We start from the raw sequence: 17934 nt of genomic DNA on the forward strand, positions 1-17934 counted from the left end.
CAAACCAGTTAGATGAAATCCTTCCTAATTTGCTTGTGCTGCAGATGGCCCAGAATATTGTATTATCATTAACTGGGGCTTAGCCCCTGCCTAGCCCCTGAAGGTCCCACAGCACAGGACAGTCTTTTCTGCCCACTTCATCTCTGTCCCCTACCCACTCTCAGAATGATGACACCCCCACTCCCCTTACTCCTTCCCACCAAAAGAACACAGGCAGCCAAAGGCAGATTGGGCAATACTTGATATGCATCATACATTTATTAGTGAATATCCCTCTGAAATCAGCAACAATATTAAAAAAAATAATGATTGCACTACTTGGTCAAGCAGAACTAGCAACTTCCATTTTTAAAAAAAGTACAAATCTGTTAAAAATTTCAATCAGTATACACATATATATATAATACAACATACTAGTTATGTTAAATGCTACAAACCAATGTGAATCCAATGGAATGGAAAAAACCAAACATTTAAGCTTTAAGAACCATTTTTTTCTCTATATATTAGCATTTTCTCAAATACATACATGGGAAAAATGAGGTAACTGTAAAATGTGCAAGGAACAGGGCCCCCCAAGATTACATATTTTTTTATATATATATAATTATATATATATATATATATAAACCTTTCTAACTCAGAACAGAGGTGCTGGGCCCAGCCAGGGCTGGGGGAACGGTGCCCACTGTCATGCCTAGGCCAGAAACTGGTAAATAGAGTAAACAATGACAAGCCCCCACCACAGGAAATCAATGGTAACATGGCATCTATAGCAAGGTCAGCAAATCACAAATATCCTAAATAATTGTTTTAGAAATTTTTTAAAAATGATTTTTATTTTAAATAGTTTTTTCCCTAACAGCTGCTCATTAGAATCATTGCTGCAGCTGACACACAATCCATGAGCCTGTTGCCACTTGCCCCAGGAACCGTAAGCGTTTTCAAAAACCTTTTGTTGGGGTGGGGAAGGGAGGGGGGTCGGAGAGAGGTTCTTTGTGTAAAACACATGGGGTTTCAACACTGTTATAAATATAGAAACATCACCTGGAGTTATATACAGTAAGACTTTGGGTTCTCCACGGGGGTGGGACCAGGCTGATGGGGCCCCATGGCAGGCCATGGGTGGGGGGCAGGGAGCCAGGGCCGCTGCGGGGGAGAACGAGGGTGGTTGGAGCGTCCCTGAGGCAGCAGGCGCCAGGGGCGGCCTGCTAGGATGTGCCTGCCCCGCACGCGGTTCGTTCAGGGCAGCAACCCCAGCTGGGGTAGGAAAGGAAAGGGATGGGACCAGGGAGGGAGAGGCTGGGAGCTCAGCCAGTCCCTACAGGGGGCCGCCTCCAGACCGCAGTGGGCAGGGCTCAGGCTGGAGGGGGGCCCGCGCCCTCCCTGGTCCCTGTCCCCCTGGGACTTCCTTGGAGGACTCACCCAGGCAGATGGGACAGGGGCCCTGGCTGGAGAGGGAAAGATGCCCTGAAGAGCATGCGGTCCCAGGAGGCTCCAGGACGCGTGCTGTGCTGTGCACGGCAGTGACTAGCTGAGCAGACCGCACCCCCAGCCCTGCCCATGACCACTAGCTGACTGGCCCAGCCCTGGCCCCCTGGGCACACGGTCCTGGTTGGTCCCTATTCTCCCCATTAAACCAAAAGAAAATATTTAAAAATCCAAACCCCAAAACCTACACGCGATTTTGGGCCAAATGAATAAAAAAAACCTGCTGCTCCTCACATACATGCAAAACGACAGAGGGGATTGGGCACTTGTCTCGCTCCCATCAATGCCAGGGAGAGGTGGCTACCAGGAACACAGGAACTCACCCTCTCGGGTACGGCCCAGCCCCCTCAGGATACGTGCCACCCCAGCTCGAGGCCTGTCTCCTATCTTCTCTGGAGGCTGGCTCTGATGCCCTCCAGCCTGGGGCTGGGACGGGGCTGGAATATTGTGCCTGGGGTGAGAGTCAAAGGAGCCAGACCCACATATCACAGCAGCCTGGGCAGGGCTGCCTGCCTGAGTCTGTCTGGGATCAAGGCAGAATCAAGGCCTGGGGCTCAGAAAATGGCCTCCATTCACCATCTGTCTGTATGCCTGTTAGTGCCACCCAGGCAGAGGGCACACCATTTCAGTGCAAGAGACCAGGTGACCCAGGACAGGGGCTCCTCTTTGCCCACCCTGTAGCCAAGAATTTCCACCAGCCACACTGGGGGAATGGGCCCCTGGCTCCCAGGAATGGCAGAAAACAGAGATGGACCCAAGGGCAAATAGGGAGACTGAGTTGGGGACACTCAGTGTCATGGTGGGTGAACTGGCAGGTAGAAGGAGTCTTTGGAGCTTGGCAAATGCAGGGGCTTATTATTGCAGGGGCTTATCTCGGGGCTGACCCTGGCACCAGCGCTGGAAATGCAGGGGGGAACGACGGGGCAGGTCTGGGCCTCTCCCTCCCCATCCTCCCCAGGTACCCCCGGGTTTCCAGAGCTTCGGACAGGGCTCTCTTGGGCGGCTGTGGGCCTCACTCAGCCTCCCTGGGCACCTCGGAGGCATCAGCCCGGCAAATGGGACACGTCCGGTTGGCCTGGGGGAGCAGCGGCACATCAGGCTCCACTCCTGCCTGTCCCCACCCCAGCCAGGTCTGTTCTGCTGGTGGGGACTTGGCCCCTGAATAGAGCCCAAACTTGTGGATGATGGCAAGGATGAGGGATGAGGAGGGAGACCCTCCAGGCCCTCCCTCCTCCCTCACCACATGAGGAAGACCTGGGAGCTCACTGGGCTGTGTTACCTTCAACCACTTGTCAACACACTTGGTGTGGAACTCGTGGTTGCAGGGGAGGACGCGGAGCAGCTGCCGTGCCTCAAAGTCACTGAAGCAGACAACACACCTGGAGGAGGGCACAGAGCGTCACCTCCATGCTGACAGCAGAGGGAAGGCTCACTGCCCCCAAAAGAGGGGGGCCCCTCGCAGCCCATCTGTGCTCATAGAAGGGCAGGCGATGGGGGCATGGCACTCACAGCGTCTGCTCTGACTGATGGCTGTCCGGGTTAAAGCGGTACGATGGGAGATGCTCAATGTCTCCTTTGGTGAGGCCTCGGGGCTTCGCATCTCCCAACCTCTCTGCCAGGTTTAGCAGGGCCTGGATTTGGGCAAGGGGAAGGGTCACTAGGGCCCAGGGCTACAACTCCCGTCAACCCCCACCTCGCAGAACAGGGCTCCACGGGACCTCATAGTTCTCCATCTCCACGTCATCCACATCGAGATCTAGGCTGATGGTGGGCCCCACTGTTGTTGGTGACATTGGCAGCATCGAACTAGGGGGAGACAGGTATGGGGGAGCCAGGGTCAAGGTCAGCAGGCATATGGGGTGCAGAGCTGTTCCCGACTCCCTCTATGAAACAAAGCCCAGAGCTCTGCTGCGTTCACACCAGGGCACCCCAGTGTCTGTCCCAGGATGCTGTAGATGGGTGAGGAGCCCAGATGGTGACTGAGAGAGCATGTGTCTTGGTTAGGATGCTGCATGGCTTCAGAGGCCCGGGGACCCCACAGGGCTATGTTGAGTCTGACCGCTGGAGGCCTCAGGAGAATGGAGCACCACAGCCCTGGGACAGATGTGCTGGTACTTACAGGAAGTAGGGCAGGAAACTGGGGTAATACGGCGGCGGGGGCGGTGGTGGGGGTGGTGGGGGCAGCGGCTGCTGCAGACGGTATCTCTGGGTGCTCAGTCTCCGCGGCATCATGTGGGAATATGGCTGTTGGGGGGCCAGGGGCAGGTCAGTCTGGGGCCTGTCTCTGGTCACCCTAGAGCCTGGGCTGGGGGCAGCACTTACCACTCCAAAAGACAGCTCCTGGTGCAGTGGATCAGTGGACAGGTAGTGCAGGGGCACAGATGGGGACAGGGCTGGACCTGGAGCAGAGGTGGAGTAGGTGAAGCTCCCCAGGGGGTGCTGCTCCCCAAGCAGGTCCACATCGTTGTCAAGCCGCTGCAAGGGCTAGAAGAGGCAGGGGTGGATCAGCCAGAGTCAGTGACAGAGAGTCCCCCCACTCCTCTAGCATCAGGCCCATTGCTCAGACTCACCATACGTGGGTGCTGGGTCTGCAGCGATACAAACTGTCCAAGAGGTGCCATGTGGGCGGGCTGGGGATGTGGGGCTGGCGGTGGGGGGTGCAGGATATAGTGGTCACTGGAGAAGAGGTGGGGGTAGGCCTGATAGGGCACAGGGAGCTGCTGCATGGTACATGCCTGGATCAGCTGCTGAGAGAGAGGGTGGGGAGCTAGAGAACATTCTTCTGGGCTCTGGGCTGGGTCTGCACTTGTGGTAAGGGCCAGAGACCATTCCATCCAGCAGGAGATCCCTACTGAAGCCCTCTGGACCAACCCATCCCTGGCCAAGGCTATCCAAGCAGGACAGTACACTTTTAAAGCCCAGTTATAACTCCAAATCATAAGCCAGGCACTGGGGTGCAGGGAAGTCCCTGAGCACTGAAATGCTCCCTCACTGTACATGAGCACACCCACACTTTCCTAGGCGATAGCCTGGAACTGGGTAGGCGCTATGATAGCCTAGATGGGTGTCCTAACTTCATCTCAGTTCTGCTGCCTGCCTGGGCTGGGTGGCGTAGGAGTCAGAGAGGCTCACTCACCGGGGGAGGGAGGCAGCAGAGGGGGTAGTGCTGCCCACTGAACATCACGGAGCATGCTGGGAGCTGCTGTGCACTGCAGCCAGGGATATGTTGGCCTGTAGGCAAGGGGAAGCCTTGGGTCGTCACTGTGGTGATTGTGTAGGACAGAGGGACGGGTCCCTGGTGCACCTGTGGGCAAAGAGACACCCCAGAACTATAGGGAGGAAGTCTGGCCACAGCTGCCCCCAGGTAAGAAATCTTGCCTGGTCAGTTCCCTTCCCTTCTCTTGCTGGGGTCTACCTGAGTACAGACCTGTCTGTCCCCCTGCCCCAAGCTCCTGAGGGCAGAAAGAACCCTCTAGGCATCAGGGAGGGGCTTCCAGCTCTACCACTCATCCACTGTGTGGTCCCAGAGAAGGCCCTTTTCCATCTCTGGGCCTTAACTTATAAAATGGGGCTAATAATGCCTCCCTGAACAAGCAATGAGTCAAGCAAGTGAAATCACGGCTCTGCTACCTCTGCTTCTCAGACAAACTTGCCAGAGGCTAGGGATCAGCAGGGCGTTGGGGCGGGGGTGTTCTGCCTACCTGCTCATGGAGATCAACCATGAATGGGCTCTGTTGGGAGGCTGGGTGCAGCATTCGGGGGCTCCCGCCGGCAGGAGCCGAAGCTCGGTGCTCCTCTATGGGGAGGTGTGGTGGATGGGGCAGCGGCTGCTGGGAGGGTAAGCGCTCATCCTGGGCAGGCAGGCTGGCCAGGGGGCCCTCGCGGCTGGGGCTGCACCACAGAGAGGAGGCCCCAGTAGGACTGAGGGGGGTTGCTCATTCACAGAGCATGGAGAGAAGCCAAGGTCACTACCCACTGGGGAAGGAAGATAGCTCAGGACCCTGTGCCCTGCCACCCCTGGCCCCTGTGCCCCAGCCCAAACTTGAGGCTCTGCAGAACTGGGAGATACCTTCCTACCTTCCCCGGAGCTGGCCCGGGGTGCTGCGGGGTCCTGCTGAGACTCGCTGCTGACCTGCAGGGGTGGAGGGTGGCCACCTAGTCACTGCTAGAGCCCATGGTCGCATCAGGGGTGGCAGAGGGATGGAGGGGCTGGGCCGGGGCTTACAACCCTAGGAAGCAAACAGACAAACTTCAGGCACAGAAGTCTAGGCACTTGCTCCATTAGGGATCAGGGAGGCACAGCCACAATTCCAGGGGCCACTGATGCCACCACACCCCTGAGCTCCATGTGCAGCCTGTACTCTGGGTCTGGCCCTCTTGGCACTGGTTCACGGCTGAAAGACCAGTGACAGGCCTGGTGTGCAGGGAGCCTGGGCCTCAGTTTCCTGCTCTATTTCACAGTCCCCCTTCAGGGCTGTGGTCAGTTCATAGGGTTGGCCAGCATGTTTCTGGCTAATTGGCTCATGTAAGTCTCCCTCGGTGCAGGGATGGGGGTCCCCAGGGCATAGCGTCCTGGTGTGGGGGTCAACTTTGGCCTCCAGGTGGCTGGGGTTTCTTGTGGGGGGTGGTGGTGGCAGGGAGAACTCCAGCTTCCTCCTTTCACCTCAGTTGGCGCAGGAGAGATTCCAATCCAGCCTGGAGCCCAGGTCTCCTATTACAGCCAGTTAAGAGGTTCTGATCTGGTTCCTGCCCTCAGGGGCTCCAAGCCTAAGGAAAGTCCGTTTTTCTTTCTTTGCATAACCCTTTCCCACAGTGCCTACCCAAGGGTGTGACTTCATCTGCTCTAGGAAGGTTAGCTACATTTTACAGAAGAGAAAACCGAGGCTCAGAGAGAAGAAGGGACATGCCCAAGTGTCAAAGCTGAGAGGTAGGATAACCATGAGTCTTTCACTGCACCCTTCTGCTGACAGGGAGGGTCCAACACAGCCTTCAAATGGAGGTGGGGCTGGTGGAGAAAAAAGAGGAAGCAAGAACCTAAGGGAGGAAGTTGAGTGGGAACGGAGTGGGGCAGGTTTCTTCCCCCTCGGGTAAGAGCTGGAGGTCCAGGTCGGGGAAGCTGGGGGACCATTTATTAACTCCAGAGGTTGGGATGAGGCCCTGGCAGAGAAAGCTCTGGAACTACTGAGGCCCTGCGAGGATGAAGGGTACATCAAATAGGACCAGCTGGAGGGAGGATCCCTCTACCCTTTCTCTATCCGACAAAGCTTCCATGCCCCCTTGCTACCCAGCTTAAAGTGCAGCCTCCCTGTTGACATGCCAGGGAGCCAGTGTAGTGTCCCCTCAACACCTTGTTCCTTCTTGCCCAAAAGTGGCAAGAACATTTCCTCTGTGCTGGGCTTTACAAGCCTGGGCCCTTACTCTCAAAACCAGCCTGCAAAGAGGGCTCTTCTCCACCTGCTAGGATGGTGCCCAGCCAAGGCCAAAGCCAGGAAGCCGAGGAGCCAGAATTCACACTTCTTCCGCCCTACTCAAACTCTGGCACTTTGCAGAAAGGGTGGGCAGAGCCCAGTGACCAGCCTGTGTCTAGCACAGGGCAGGCCTGATGTGGTACATGCACACCACAGAGCCTATCACACAGATCTAAGGCTGGGGTCTGACAGTAGTGAAGTTAGGGCCAATCATTAAAAACTGGGACAGTACATAAAAATACGGCTTTTCTTGGGAGTGGGGGACAAGCAGAAAATCTGGTCCCACTGGGCCCTCATTTCTGCTTAGCTCCCCTCACTTAAGAGTACGAGCTTTTTTTCCAAGCCACCCCTAGGCCCGTTCCCCATCTGCCCACCACAGGTGACTGGGTTTGTGACCCCTGGTGTGGGCCATGTGTACATCCCTCCACACACTGCCTCCCTGAATCCTGCTGACAATCCAGCCCAGCGAACAAAAGGCCAAGACAGAGGAAACCCTCAAAGAATAGAAATAGATTCCTGGTCCACTCCAGACCTTCTGCATCAGAATCTTTAAAGGTCTGGGGAACAGGGGGATCTAGATTTTTACCAACCAGCAGTTTCTATGGCACAGCTAGGCTTGGGAACCTCTGCTCTAACTGACCTCAGAGATCCTGGCAGCCCACAGTCCTGCCGATGAGGAACATTAACAATAACTTCCCATATGCCACAGTGATGAGTCCTCACAGCAACATTCAGAAGTAGGGAAACTAAGGCTCCAAGGGGTGAGGTCCAAGGCCAGTCAGTCAGTGTGTGCTGGGATACAACCCAGGCAGCAGCCATAACTGCTCCTCTCATGCCAGGCTGTTGTGCCAGAGTCTGGGCAGTGTCAAGGCTTGGGATGTGGACCCCACAGAGACCTAGGCCCATGGGATCTGCTCTGTAGCCAGCTCCTTCAGAGCCACCCCCACTCCTCAGGAAAGAGAAGTAGCAAGGAGCTGAGAAACCAGACCAGCAGAGAGCAGGGCCTCTAGCTATGGATGACGATGCCAGAGATGCCAGTGTCAACCCTTGCATTCTCACACATGTCACCACCACTTCTGGCCAGAGTACAGGCTGAGGACTGGGCATATCACTTCCCATCTCTGAGCCTCAGCTCCTTCATTTGTAAAATAGGAACACCCCAATAACCACTTCCAAATGGAATGGCAAGGACTGTTCAAAGGCCACGGCAGAAAGGATTTGTAAAGCTTAAATGTGAATGATCACCATTAGAAAATAAGATAGGCCGACCTCCACCACCACCCTCCAAACAGAAAGAAATCAGGTGCTACTTCAAGTACTGCAGGGGGGCAGCTGGGAATATTCCTCCCTAGGGGAATACCCAAGCTGGCAAGGGAGGGGCCCCTGGTTCTTGAAGTCCTACCAGGAACAGGGGCCCAGAAGGGACACACCCACTTCACAGTTGAGGAAATAGACCCAGAGAAAGTAAATAGTCACTTGCTCGAGGCCACAAGGCCTAGATTACCCCAATCCCTGGCTCTCTCATTAGCATCAGTAGCCCCAAAAACCACCTAGTCCCAGCTCTCTATTCCAGGCCCAAAAGGAGATCAGGAGAGCTTTCTCTTTCAGGCCCAGGTGACTAGCCCTATTGTGGAGAGAATTAAGTGAGGCCCTGAATTGGAGCTAGCAACTTGCTCAAGGTCAAACCCCTAGCTGCTCTGCCTTTCCACACTCCTCTGTGCTGTGCTCTCAATAAGGTCTGTGCAAATGGGTCCTGAGGGTCCCATCCCTAAATCCAATCTTATCTGGAAGCAGGCATGATACCACAGATCCACCCCTGCCCCAAGGAGGCAGCTAACTCCCTACTTCAGTGCCCCAAAGCAGCTATACCAATTCCGGTCTAGGGAGCCTCTGTCATGTCATCTGGGCCTGCAGGATGTTTTCAAGAACAAGGGCTGTTTTACAGCTAAGCAGAGTCAGCCCCTGAGAGCATAAATAGATTCAGGTAGGATGAGAAGCCCCCCCTCTAGCCTCCGTTTCCCCCCAGAAAGAGGCAGGCTAGACTCAGCACTTCCTGGTGGGCAAGCACAGCTCCCCAACATGTCCCTGGAGACCGCTGAGGGCCAGACTAGGAGGTTCTTTGCTCTAAGTCCTTGGCCAGCGCATACTTCCTTGTGTGACCTTGGTCAAGGAAATACCTTAGCTTCTGTAAGCCTCAGTTGCTACAACTGTAAAATGGGGGTGAAAATCTCTTTGTCCCAGAACGCCCAATAAAAACAGCAGAGACAAGACGCAAGAAACAGCCGGTCACATTAGTAGGGGAGAAAACCAGTGTCCCTGAGGGGCAGACCCCTCTTCAACGCGGGCCAGGAGCAGGCTGCAGGGCTCCGGGGAGGTTCTCAGCCACCCATCTCGGGGGACGGGGATGCGGGCTAAGATGCGGACACCCGCCCGCAGAGGGGCCTCCCTCATCTCCCCCTCACTCATTGGTGCCACGTTCCTGGAGACGTGGGGGACCAGACGTCCGTCTGCGGCGTCGGGGACAGAGCGCTGTGACTTTAAGAGCCAGGGATCTCGGACCATGTGCTCGGCGTGAAACAAAAGCAACAACAAAGGAAGTGGCGGCGCAGGGGGAGGGGGCGGCTCCGACCTCTCCCACCGCAGAGCTCAGCCTCCGGGGAAGGAAGACTCGGCCCGGCCTCAGGGGCCATGGGTGGGGGGTCGTCTGGCGGTCCCCACTCCGGACGGCCCGCGATTAACCCCTGCGGAGCCGGCCAGGGCACAGCACCCAGTCCCAGGGGAGGGGGCGGGAGTTCCAAGATGCACAAATCGGGAGTTGGGGGCTCTGGCCCCGACTCACCTTAGGCCGCCAGGCCACACGTTGACTCCTTTGTTTCCGACCTAGGAAGGCCAAGCTGGAAAGGGGTGGGGGGCACCCTTTAAGAGCCCCCTCCCCACCCCCTAGTCCGGGGGTAGTCCGGCTCCTTCCGCGGATCTCTTTGTTGTCTGCCAGCGTACGCCTCGGGAGGCCCACGCGCGGTCACCCTCTTTCCCTCCAGGCCCTCCGGGAGCTGGAGGCGGCGCAGGCGGCGACCCGGTTTGCGCAGCTGCCGGCGGCTGGCCCTTTAAGAACTGTCCGCGGCAGCAGCGGAATGTAACAAACCTCACATTTGATTCACAACATTCGAAGCGGGGGGGTCGCGCGTCGGGCGGGAGGGGGAGTTCGCGGGGGCGCGCCGGGAGGTTCCGGCAAGCCGGCGGGCGCCTGGGGCCGCCCCGCCTAGATCTCTGCCCCGCGAGGGTGCTCGGTGAACCAATCGCTCGCCGCGGCTAGGCACGTGGCTAGTGCACCTCCATCTTGGAGGCAGATTTTTAAAAAACTTCGCCCCCACCTTCTTACTTAAAGTGATCGCGGCCATCGTAGGCAAGGGGCGGGGTCACATGGCCTGACCTAAAGATGGGAGACCCCCAGAGCGGCCAAGACCAGTCGGCTACAACTCAAACTTGCTATGCCAAGTCACCAACCACTGCGCCTCTGGAGCTCAGATTCCCTGCCGGAAAAATGGGTCCCCCCGGGAAAGCGTCAGCCCGGACTTACTGTATCATGGTCCTTCGGGAACGGGGCGCCGCCTGGGATACTGAAGTGCAATGGGGCTGACGTTCGATGGGGCGGGGGCAGCCTCTAAAGCCAGCTCGAGTGGTTAGGCTGTAACAGCTCAGGGACGGCAACCTCCCCGGAGATGACGTAAGCCCCAAGAACTACTGCGCCACGGTGACATCAAAGCCTGGCCGCTTCGCATCTCCGTGTTTATACTAAAGCCGCGGCTTTAAAAAACTGGGACGGCCCACACTGCCCAACGGACCAATAGAGGGCAACCCATGCAAACGAGCTATCGCCTACCAGGCTGCCGATTGGCCCTGCCTTACAGAGACATATAACCGCCCCGCCCTCAGCGTGGCCAGGGAAAGGGGCGGGGAACAGCTTGAAGCTGTGGTTATCCTTTGCTCCAGTTGGCTCTAGGCAGAATCCGAGAGCTTGATGTCCCCGCGGAAAGCTCCTTCGCTAAAGGGATTGAGAAACTGAGCCCAATCAAGTCTTTAGTTTTCTACTCTATTCCTCCTAGCAGGTATGAGAGAGATATTACTACAACTTATTTTACATATGGGTAAAGAGAATTAACAGGGGCTTCACTCACCCCAGGTCACGTAAGTTAGGAAGGGTAGCTGAGCAGGGATTTCAACCCAAGCCAAAGGCGAGCTTCGTTCTCCTTTGCCTTGATACCTCTCAAGGGCAGACATTATACAGAGTGGGGTATTACCTTCACATATATTTAAGAAAAATTTTTAAAAATTAAAAAAGAGTACATCAATACTACCCTAAATATGCGAGAGCTGGGAAAAGACTTCATAATGTACGCATATCGTAACTGGACTCCTCTGTACAGGAGGTGCACTGACATAGGGCTACCTCCAATACAGCCCTACACAAGATGCCAGTGCAAAATGTTAACATTTGTTAAGCTTGGGTGGGGGACGGGGGGTCATTTTCTAGGCTCTTTTGGTCTATTTCATAAGTCTGAATTTAAAAATAAAAATTGAAAGCAAGATGATGAACACAGTGTAACAATTTGCATCAATACTTTTTAAACTTGGGTAGATACATTATCTTCATATAGTATTTCTGGAAAGATATACAGGGTACAATCTGATTAACAATTGACCTTAAGGAGAACTGGAAGAGAGCGCTGGATCAGGATAGACTTTTATTGTATATGCTTTTGTACATTTGCTCTTTAAAAAAAACCCTTATACAGTATAACCTACTGAAAATTCTTAAGAAAACTACTGTGAAAGAGTATGTCTTAAAGTCTTTTAAGCTATAGAAACTTTCCTTCCTTACAGTCAGAAATCTCCCTTCTGGAAAGGTTCCAATGGAAACAATCCAGAAGGAAGTCTGGGGAATATGGGTATTCAAGGTGTTGTGTAGACCAGCAACAATCTGAACTGCACTATGGAGGAAGATGGTACCCAGGGGCTGTCTGCAGATCTTTAAGCACAGGAGATACAGTTCATGATGCAGTGAAATAGATGTTACTGGGAATTCCCAACTCTATCCATCACAGCGAAAACTTTGCAGGTGATGTACAGGGTGATGATGCCTTTCTCTAACCATCTCCTTATCATCAACTTTCCCGTCTTCTATATCCCTTCCAATCTTTTATTTTTCTCACTATGTAAAAACAATTAGAAAATTCTTCCCATATTCAAAAGTGCCTATATTGTTAAGAGAGCCCATTGCCTGTGTAAGGTTAGAATCTGTAATGGCTCCCTACTGCCTGCCTTCAGGGCTGTGTTTAACAAGCTTCCCCCATCAAACTTTTCAGGCTCACTTCTCAACAACTATGGTGATGCTTCCTCGCCTTCCCTGCTTCTCTTCCTATCAATTCATTCCTCTTCTCTGCCCTTCCAGATTCTGCTCTCATCTCACCTCTTAGAGGAAGTTGTGAGGTCTCCATCTTGTACTGAACACTCCCATCTCTGATCTCAGGGATAGATGCACCCCGACCTTCACTTTATGCCATTTAATTTGTACATAACCCTGTCACAATGCTTTGTGTCTTACTCAATAATCCCCTCCTGGCCCAAGAGGATTCAGAATGTTTAAGTGCACTAATGTCCAGCCTTCACTGGGAAGCAGGCACCACTGGGGTAGCCAGCTTCATTTTATGGGAGAAGATCTAAGGCTCAAAGCAGTGAATGGCTTGCCTGAGGCCACACAGTGAGGACACCTCACCACTCCCACACCCCCAGAAAGCAACTTTGAGCCACAATCAAGTTACATACTTTGAAACCACCAAGCCTGACTGTACCAATGATCTCTGTTTAAAGCATCTTCAATATCCCTACTCACCTCTGTTTTTAAAACCCTGCTCAAGCTTTGGGGCTCAACTCAAAGACTGCCTCCCCAGAGCCTCCCTGACCTGTCTCCTGGCAGTCAGCTGCTCTGGCTTCCTCAATACATGGCAGGCCTGTTGTCACATTGCATCACAAAAGCAGAAGTACCTTCATGGGACTGTTGCCCATACCCTCAGCAGGGCCTGGCTCACACTGGACGCTGGATGCCCAAGTAAGGGGCTCTGGGTTTGACTCTCGCCCCTGGTGCTACAAGGCCAGGAAATCCCTGCCCTGTCTTCTGTCATGCATGCCCCAATGGTTTACTCCCTTGGGAGGCCCTACAGTCCTTCAAGTTTACCCCAAGGGCCAGAGGCCAATAATATAACTTTCCTTTACCTGAAAAACCTTCCTGGGCATGAGCAGAATCACTCTGGAGCAAGTGGGAAGGAGGCTCAGTTTTATCAGATTTTCCAGAAAAGCCAGAAATCTGGACTTACCTGTAAAATCCCCTCTCAGGTTCACTGACAGGTCTTATATTTTGGAACCTTAATGTGGGGTGGCCTGCACACCTACTGTGTGCCTCATTCTTACTCCATACCCCCTTGAGGTCAGGTTCTGTTACTCTGATCTTAAAGATGAGGAAAGTGGCTCAGAAAGCAGCTTCCCTAGCCAGAGATCCCAGAAGTGTGGCTCTGTGGGCTCCAGAAACCCCAGGTGGGAATGGCTCACCCTTGCCCAGGCATCTGCTATGAGATCTGTAAAGAAATTAGGGTTCTAGGATCTCCTGCCAATCTGGGCAAGGCCCATCCTGATCATCTTCTCAGTGGTTCTCCCAGTGACCTAAGAGCTAGGTACCAGCCTTGGTTCTACTTTGCAGATGAGGAAATGGATGAGGGGAAATATGGCTCAGCCATCAAGGGGCAAACGGGATCACATTTTTCTCTCACATTAAGTTTGGTTCCTTCCCAAATGCCAACACAAGTGCCCAGGAGTTGCTCAATAATCAAAAGCACAGATATCCTGGGGCAAGAGGAGAGCACAAGGCACAGGGACTGGCCGGGGGGCTCCCAATCGGAGTGGATAAGGGGCAGAAAAATACTCATCCTGGACCCTCTAAGTAAGTGCAAAGCACTGGATGCTACATTCCAGCCTCCACCCACAGGCTTCCTCTGCAGGAGGTGGGAGGGATTCCACTTTGGCAAGAAGGCTTGGGCAGGAAGAATGGGGGATATGGCCTCCTGCTGTGGCCCTGTCCTGTTCCATCTGCCTACCCAAGAGCCTGGACAGCTGGCTGCCTCCTTCTCTCCCTCAGGGTCAGAAAGTACCCCACTGTTTTCTTTAGACCCCTCAAGCCATCCTCCAGACACAGGGCCCAGTAACCTTACATGGTAGAGCTCACAGACCAAAGAGATAGAAGGAACATGCCAGGGACACAGCACAGCCTGATAGAGCCAACTGAGGACTTAGACCTCTCACTTGTCATGAAGTATCAGACCTGAGCCCAGAGCCTCACACCCCAGAGAGGGGGTTGAGAGCTCCCCTGCCAGGTCCTCTCTACTCAGAGCAGGCCTGAACACACTGCCCTCACATATGAGCCCCACACTTTTGCTCCCCTATAAAGAAGTGGCCGTGTTTGTGCAGATGGAGGGAGGGTGGAGTGTCTGTAAAGGTGTGCCTGGGGCAGGGGCTCAGGTCTACAGCACTCTGGCTCCAGCTTTGAAACTTGGGTCAGTTATTTTGCTTTTTTCTGCCTCAGTCTCTCATCTGTAAAATCAGGACAACAACAACACTAGTGACAGATGACATTTACTGAGCACTCAGTGTGTGCAGCACTGTTGTTCGTTTCCTCCAGGCTACTGAGGCAGCAGGCATACACTGTTAAATACAGAGCATCTGATGCCAGCCTGCCTGGGCTTGGACACTGACTCTGCCTCTTCCTAGCTCTGTGACCTTGAGGAAGTCACCACCTCTGTGAGGCTCAAATTGAGCCTCCTTTCCTACTTAGGATTTGGCTACGGGTAAAATGGGAGAGTACCTACCTCAGTGAGTCAATAGTGGTTCCATCTGTGCATCTGTGGCAGTACCTGCCCAACCTTCTGGGTTTGGGTCTGTACTCGGATGTGTGAGCTCTGTAGGTATGGCGTTGGGAGGGCCTCCCCTGACTCCCTCCCCCATACAGCTCTCACCACTGGAACCCTCAGGGTCTGCAGAGGAGGGAACAGGTACCATTACCACACAATCCAGCGATGAAAACCGTGGGCTGCAGGAGTGCAGGAGCCTGGCAGGCCCAAGGAATTCCAACCGAATGCCCCATTTCCCCTCCATCTTAAGTGTCTTCCTACTCAAGGGCCAGCTTCCTACCCTCCACCTGCCAACACCACCTTCCAAACCCTTCGCACGCGCTCCACCCGGGGTTAGTGGCTGAGGGCCAACAGTAGCTGTGTGACCTCGGGCAAGACACACCCTCTCTGAACTCCCTAGCGTTCTGATATCCTGAGAGCAGTTAACGACGGGGCTGGGGTGCAGCGGTCTGTTCTGGGGCCTGCAACCGCTCCAGGGCACGTTGCTCCGGTTTCCCAGCGGCTAGCACAAGGAGCGTTGGTGAAATATTTGGGACGGAGGAGACGAGTCCAAATGATGCGGTACCTCTTCGGCTCTCGCTCCTGCTGAACCCGGAACCCGCCGGGATGCTACTGGGGCCTGAGTTGGGCGCAGGGTACGCTGGGACTTGTAGTTCCCAGAATTCCCCGAACCGAGGCGGTTGGACCTAACGCGTGGACAGATGAGCAGAGCAGCCCTGCCTTCGGGATCCAGGACAACAAGCTCCGGCCCTGCGGACGCAGGCAGAGGCCTTGATGGAGGTCCCTGTGCTATTTTACCAGCCCACGAGTCGCCCTCTGTTGTTGCGTCCTCGCTGGCCCCGCGCCTGGGGCGCACCGCTCAGGGTCCGGGCGGGGCGTTACCTGGGGCCGCGGCGGGGCTCCACCAACACCGGGCGGCCGGCGTGTAGCTCCCGCTGCAGCCCAGGGTCCAGGTCTCGCTGCGGTTCCCCCTGGCCCCGAGCAGTGGAACCGTCCACGTGCCTCACCACTGGGACGGAAGCGTGCGGGGCCCACGCCGGCTGCGCAGCTTCACCCCGGCTCCCGCGCGCATGTGGAACTACCTGGACTGCACCAAGCGTGAGGGAGCGGAGGGAGGGAGGGGCCTCTCGGCGTCTGGCGGCAAAAGGCGCGCAGCCCCCACGCGTGACCTAGGCCTAGTGACTGACTCGGTCTTCTTATCTGTGAAAGTGGGGAGATAATACGGTTGTATGGCCGTTTAAAGAACCGTCGCTTCCCGAAGAGTTTGTCCTCCTCCCCTACTTCGGATTGTGGGGACCCGGGGTCGATATACAAAGAGCAAAGACTGGATGAGCAGATCTTGGTACCCTGCTTTGGACCACTTTCAGAATGTTGCCCTCAGACGCCCTAGTCTGCGAAATGGGACCGATGATACCTCCTCCTTCGGGAGGTCGGGAGACTCCAGTGACAAGAGGACGCGTATGCCCTTCGCCAGAGCCTGCTTGGATGCGAGCGTGGCCGCTGTTTGTCAGGCCGCGCATTGCCCAGTCCCAGAACGGACCCCCGCGGCCCCGAATCTTTGGGCGTATCAGGCCAGCGAAGACCGCCGCTCCCCGTGTGGCCCACTCGGACCGGTCGTGCCCGGCGTTGCAGTCCCTGCACACCTCGCCTCCCAGGGGCTGCCCCACCATACCCACTTTTCTCAGCTCAGGACTTGGCTCAGCCAGCTGCCTTCAAGCTAACATTTTTCAAAGCTTGCATTTGTTGATCAATGACCGTGTGCCAAGCAATATTCTAAGTGCTTAACATGAACTAGCTTGGTTATCCTTAAAGTCTAACAGCCCACGAGAGGAAATTAATGTCTGTTTTATATCTTTGAAAACTGCAGCATAGTGAGGTGAAGGGATTTAGCCAGAAGTGACAGGGCCCAGGATTTCGACTCAGGCCTGACACCTAGAGCAGCTTTCTACCTCACCCTGGTTCATTCCTCAACATACATGATTTTTTCTTTCTTTGTTTCTGCCTTTTTTTAAGTCAGAACTGCATTAAAGTGTAACTTAGAGTGACCCTTTACAGATACACAGTAAATGCACCAGTCTTACATGTACAGCTTAGTGAATTTTTCATAAATGTATACTGTTATATAACTGAAACCCTGATCAAAATTTTAGAACATTTTCATCACTCTGAAAAGTTCTCTTTTGCCACCTTCAAGTCATTCCCCTCCAGACATAACTACTGATCTGGTTCCTGTCACTACAGATTGGTTTTATGTGTTCAGAACTTCTTGCCAATGGAATGTCTAGCTGTGTAAATGCTGCCATCTTTGGTTGATCATAATGTTTTTGAGATCCGATCTATTGTATGTATTAGTAGTCTGTTCCCTTTTTTTCCAGCTTTATTGTGAAAGTTTAAGGTTTACAATATGATTTGATACATGTATATATTGCAAAATGTTTACCACAAAAAGATTAGTTGACACACATCCTTCACCTATATAATTATATTTTGCTGTGTTGAGAACAGTGAATGCTCTGTTCTCACAGCACCTTCCAAGTATAAGATACAGTATTGTTACCTGTAGTCACTATGCTGTACATTAGATCCCCAGAACTTACTCACCTTATAACTGAAAGCTTTACCTTTGACTAACATCTCCCCATTTCCTTCCCAGCAACCTTCATTCTGCAACCTATTTCTACATATTCATCTTTTTTTTTTTTTTTTAGATTCCACATGTACATGATCCCCTGCAGTATTTGTCTTTCTCTGGCTTATTTCACTTAGCATGGTTCCATCCAGACCCATCCATGTTGTCACAAATGGTGGGACTTCTTTTTAATGGCTCAATAATATTCCATTGTATCTATGTACCACATTTTCTTTATCCATTCAACTGTTGATGGACACTTAGGTAGTTTCCATGTCTTGACTACTGTGAATAATGCTGCAGTGAACTTGGGGGTGTCTTTAAATCACTGAATAGTATTCCACTGCATGAATGTATAATGGCTTTTGAAACCCAGTCCTTGGAACAAATG

The 17934-nt window shown here is 53.7% G+C and overlaps 1 protein-coding gene across 9 annotated transcripts; it reads right to left on the reverse strand.

Annotated features, from left to right (window-relative positions):
• Window positions 1-228: 228 nt before the first annotated feature.
• Window positions 229-15997, reverse strand: RNF44 (ring finger protein 44). Of its 9 annotated transcripts, none has more exons than XM_036995160.2 (11): window positions 15797-15997; window positions 5569-5720; window positions 5193-5382; window positions 4628-4795; window positions 4062-4238; window positions 3814-3975; window positions 3611-3735; window positions 3210-3297; window positions 3001-3122; window positions 2771-2870; window positions 229-2566 (listed from the first exon to the last, which is right to left on the reverse strand). In XM_036995160.2, exons 2-11 carry the CDS (start codon window positions 5673-5675, stop codon window positions 2504-2506), a joined length of 1302 nt encoding a protein of 433 aa, XP_036851055.1. In that variant the 5' UTR covers window positions 5676-5720; window positions 15797-15997; the 3' UTR covers window positions 229-2503. The 9 variants fall into 9 exon arrangements, with proteins under 9 accessions (XP_036851055.1, XP_036851053.1, XP_036851054.1 ...); XM_036995158.2 differs by lacking the exon at window positions 15797-15997 and adding an exon at window positions 10537-10769; XM_036995159.2 differs by lacking the exon at window positions 15797-15997 and adding an exon at window positions 9799-10497.
• Window positions 15998-17934: the final 1937 nt, after the last annotated feature.

Source organism: Manis javanica, chromosome 1 (genome assembly GCF_040802235.1).
Source record: "Manis javanica isolate MJ-LG chromosome 1, MJ_LKY, whole genome shotgun sequence".
Classification (NCBI taxonomy): domain Eukaryota; kingdom Metazoa; phylum Chordata; class Mammalia; order Pholidota; family Manidae; genus Manis; species Manis javanica.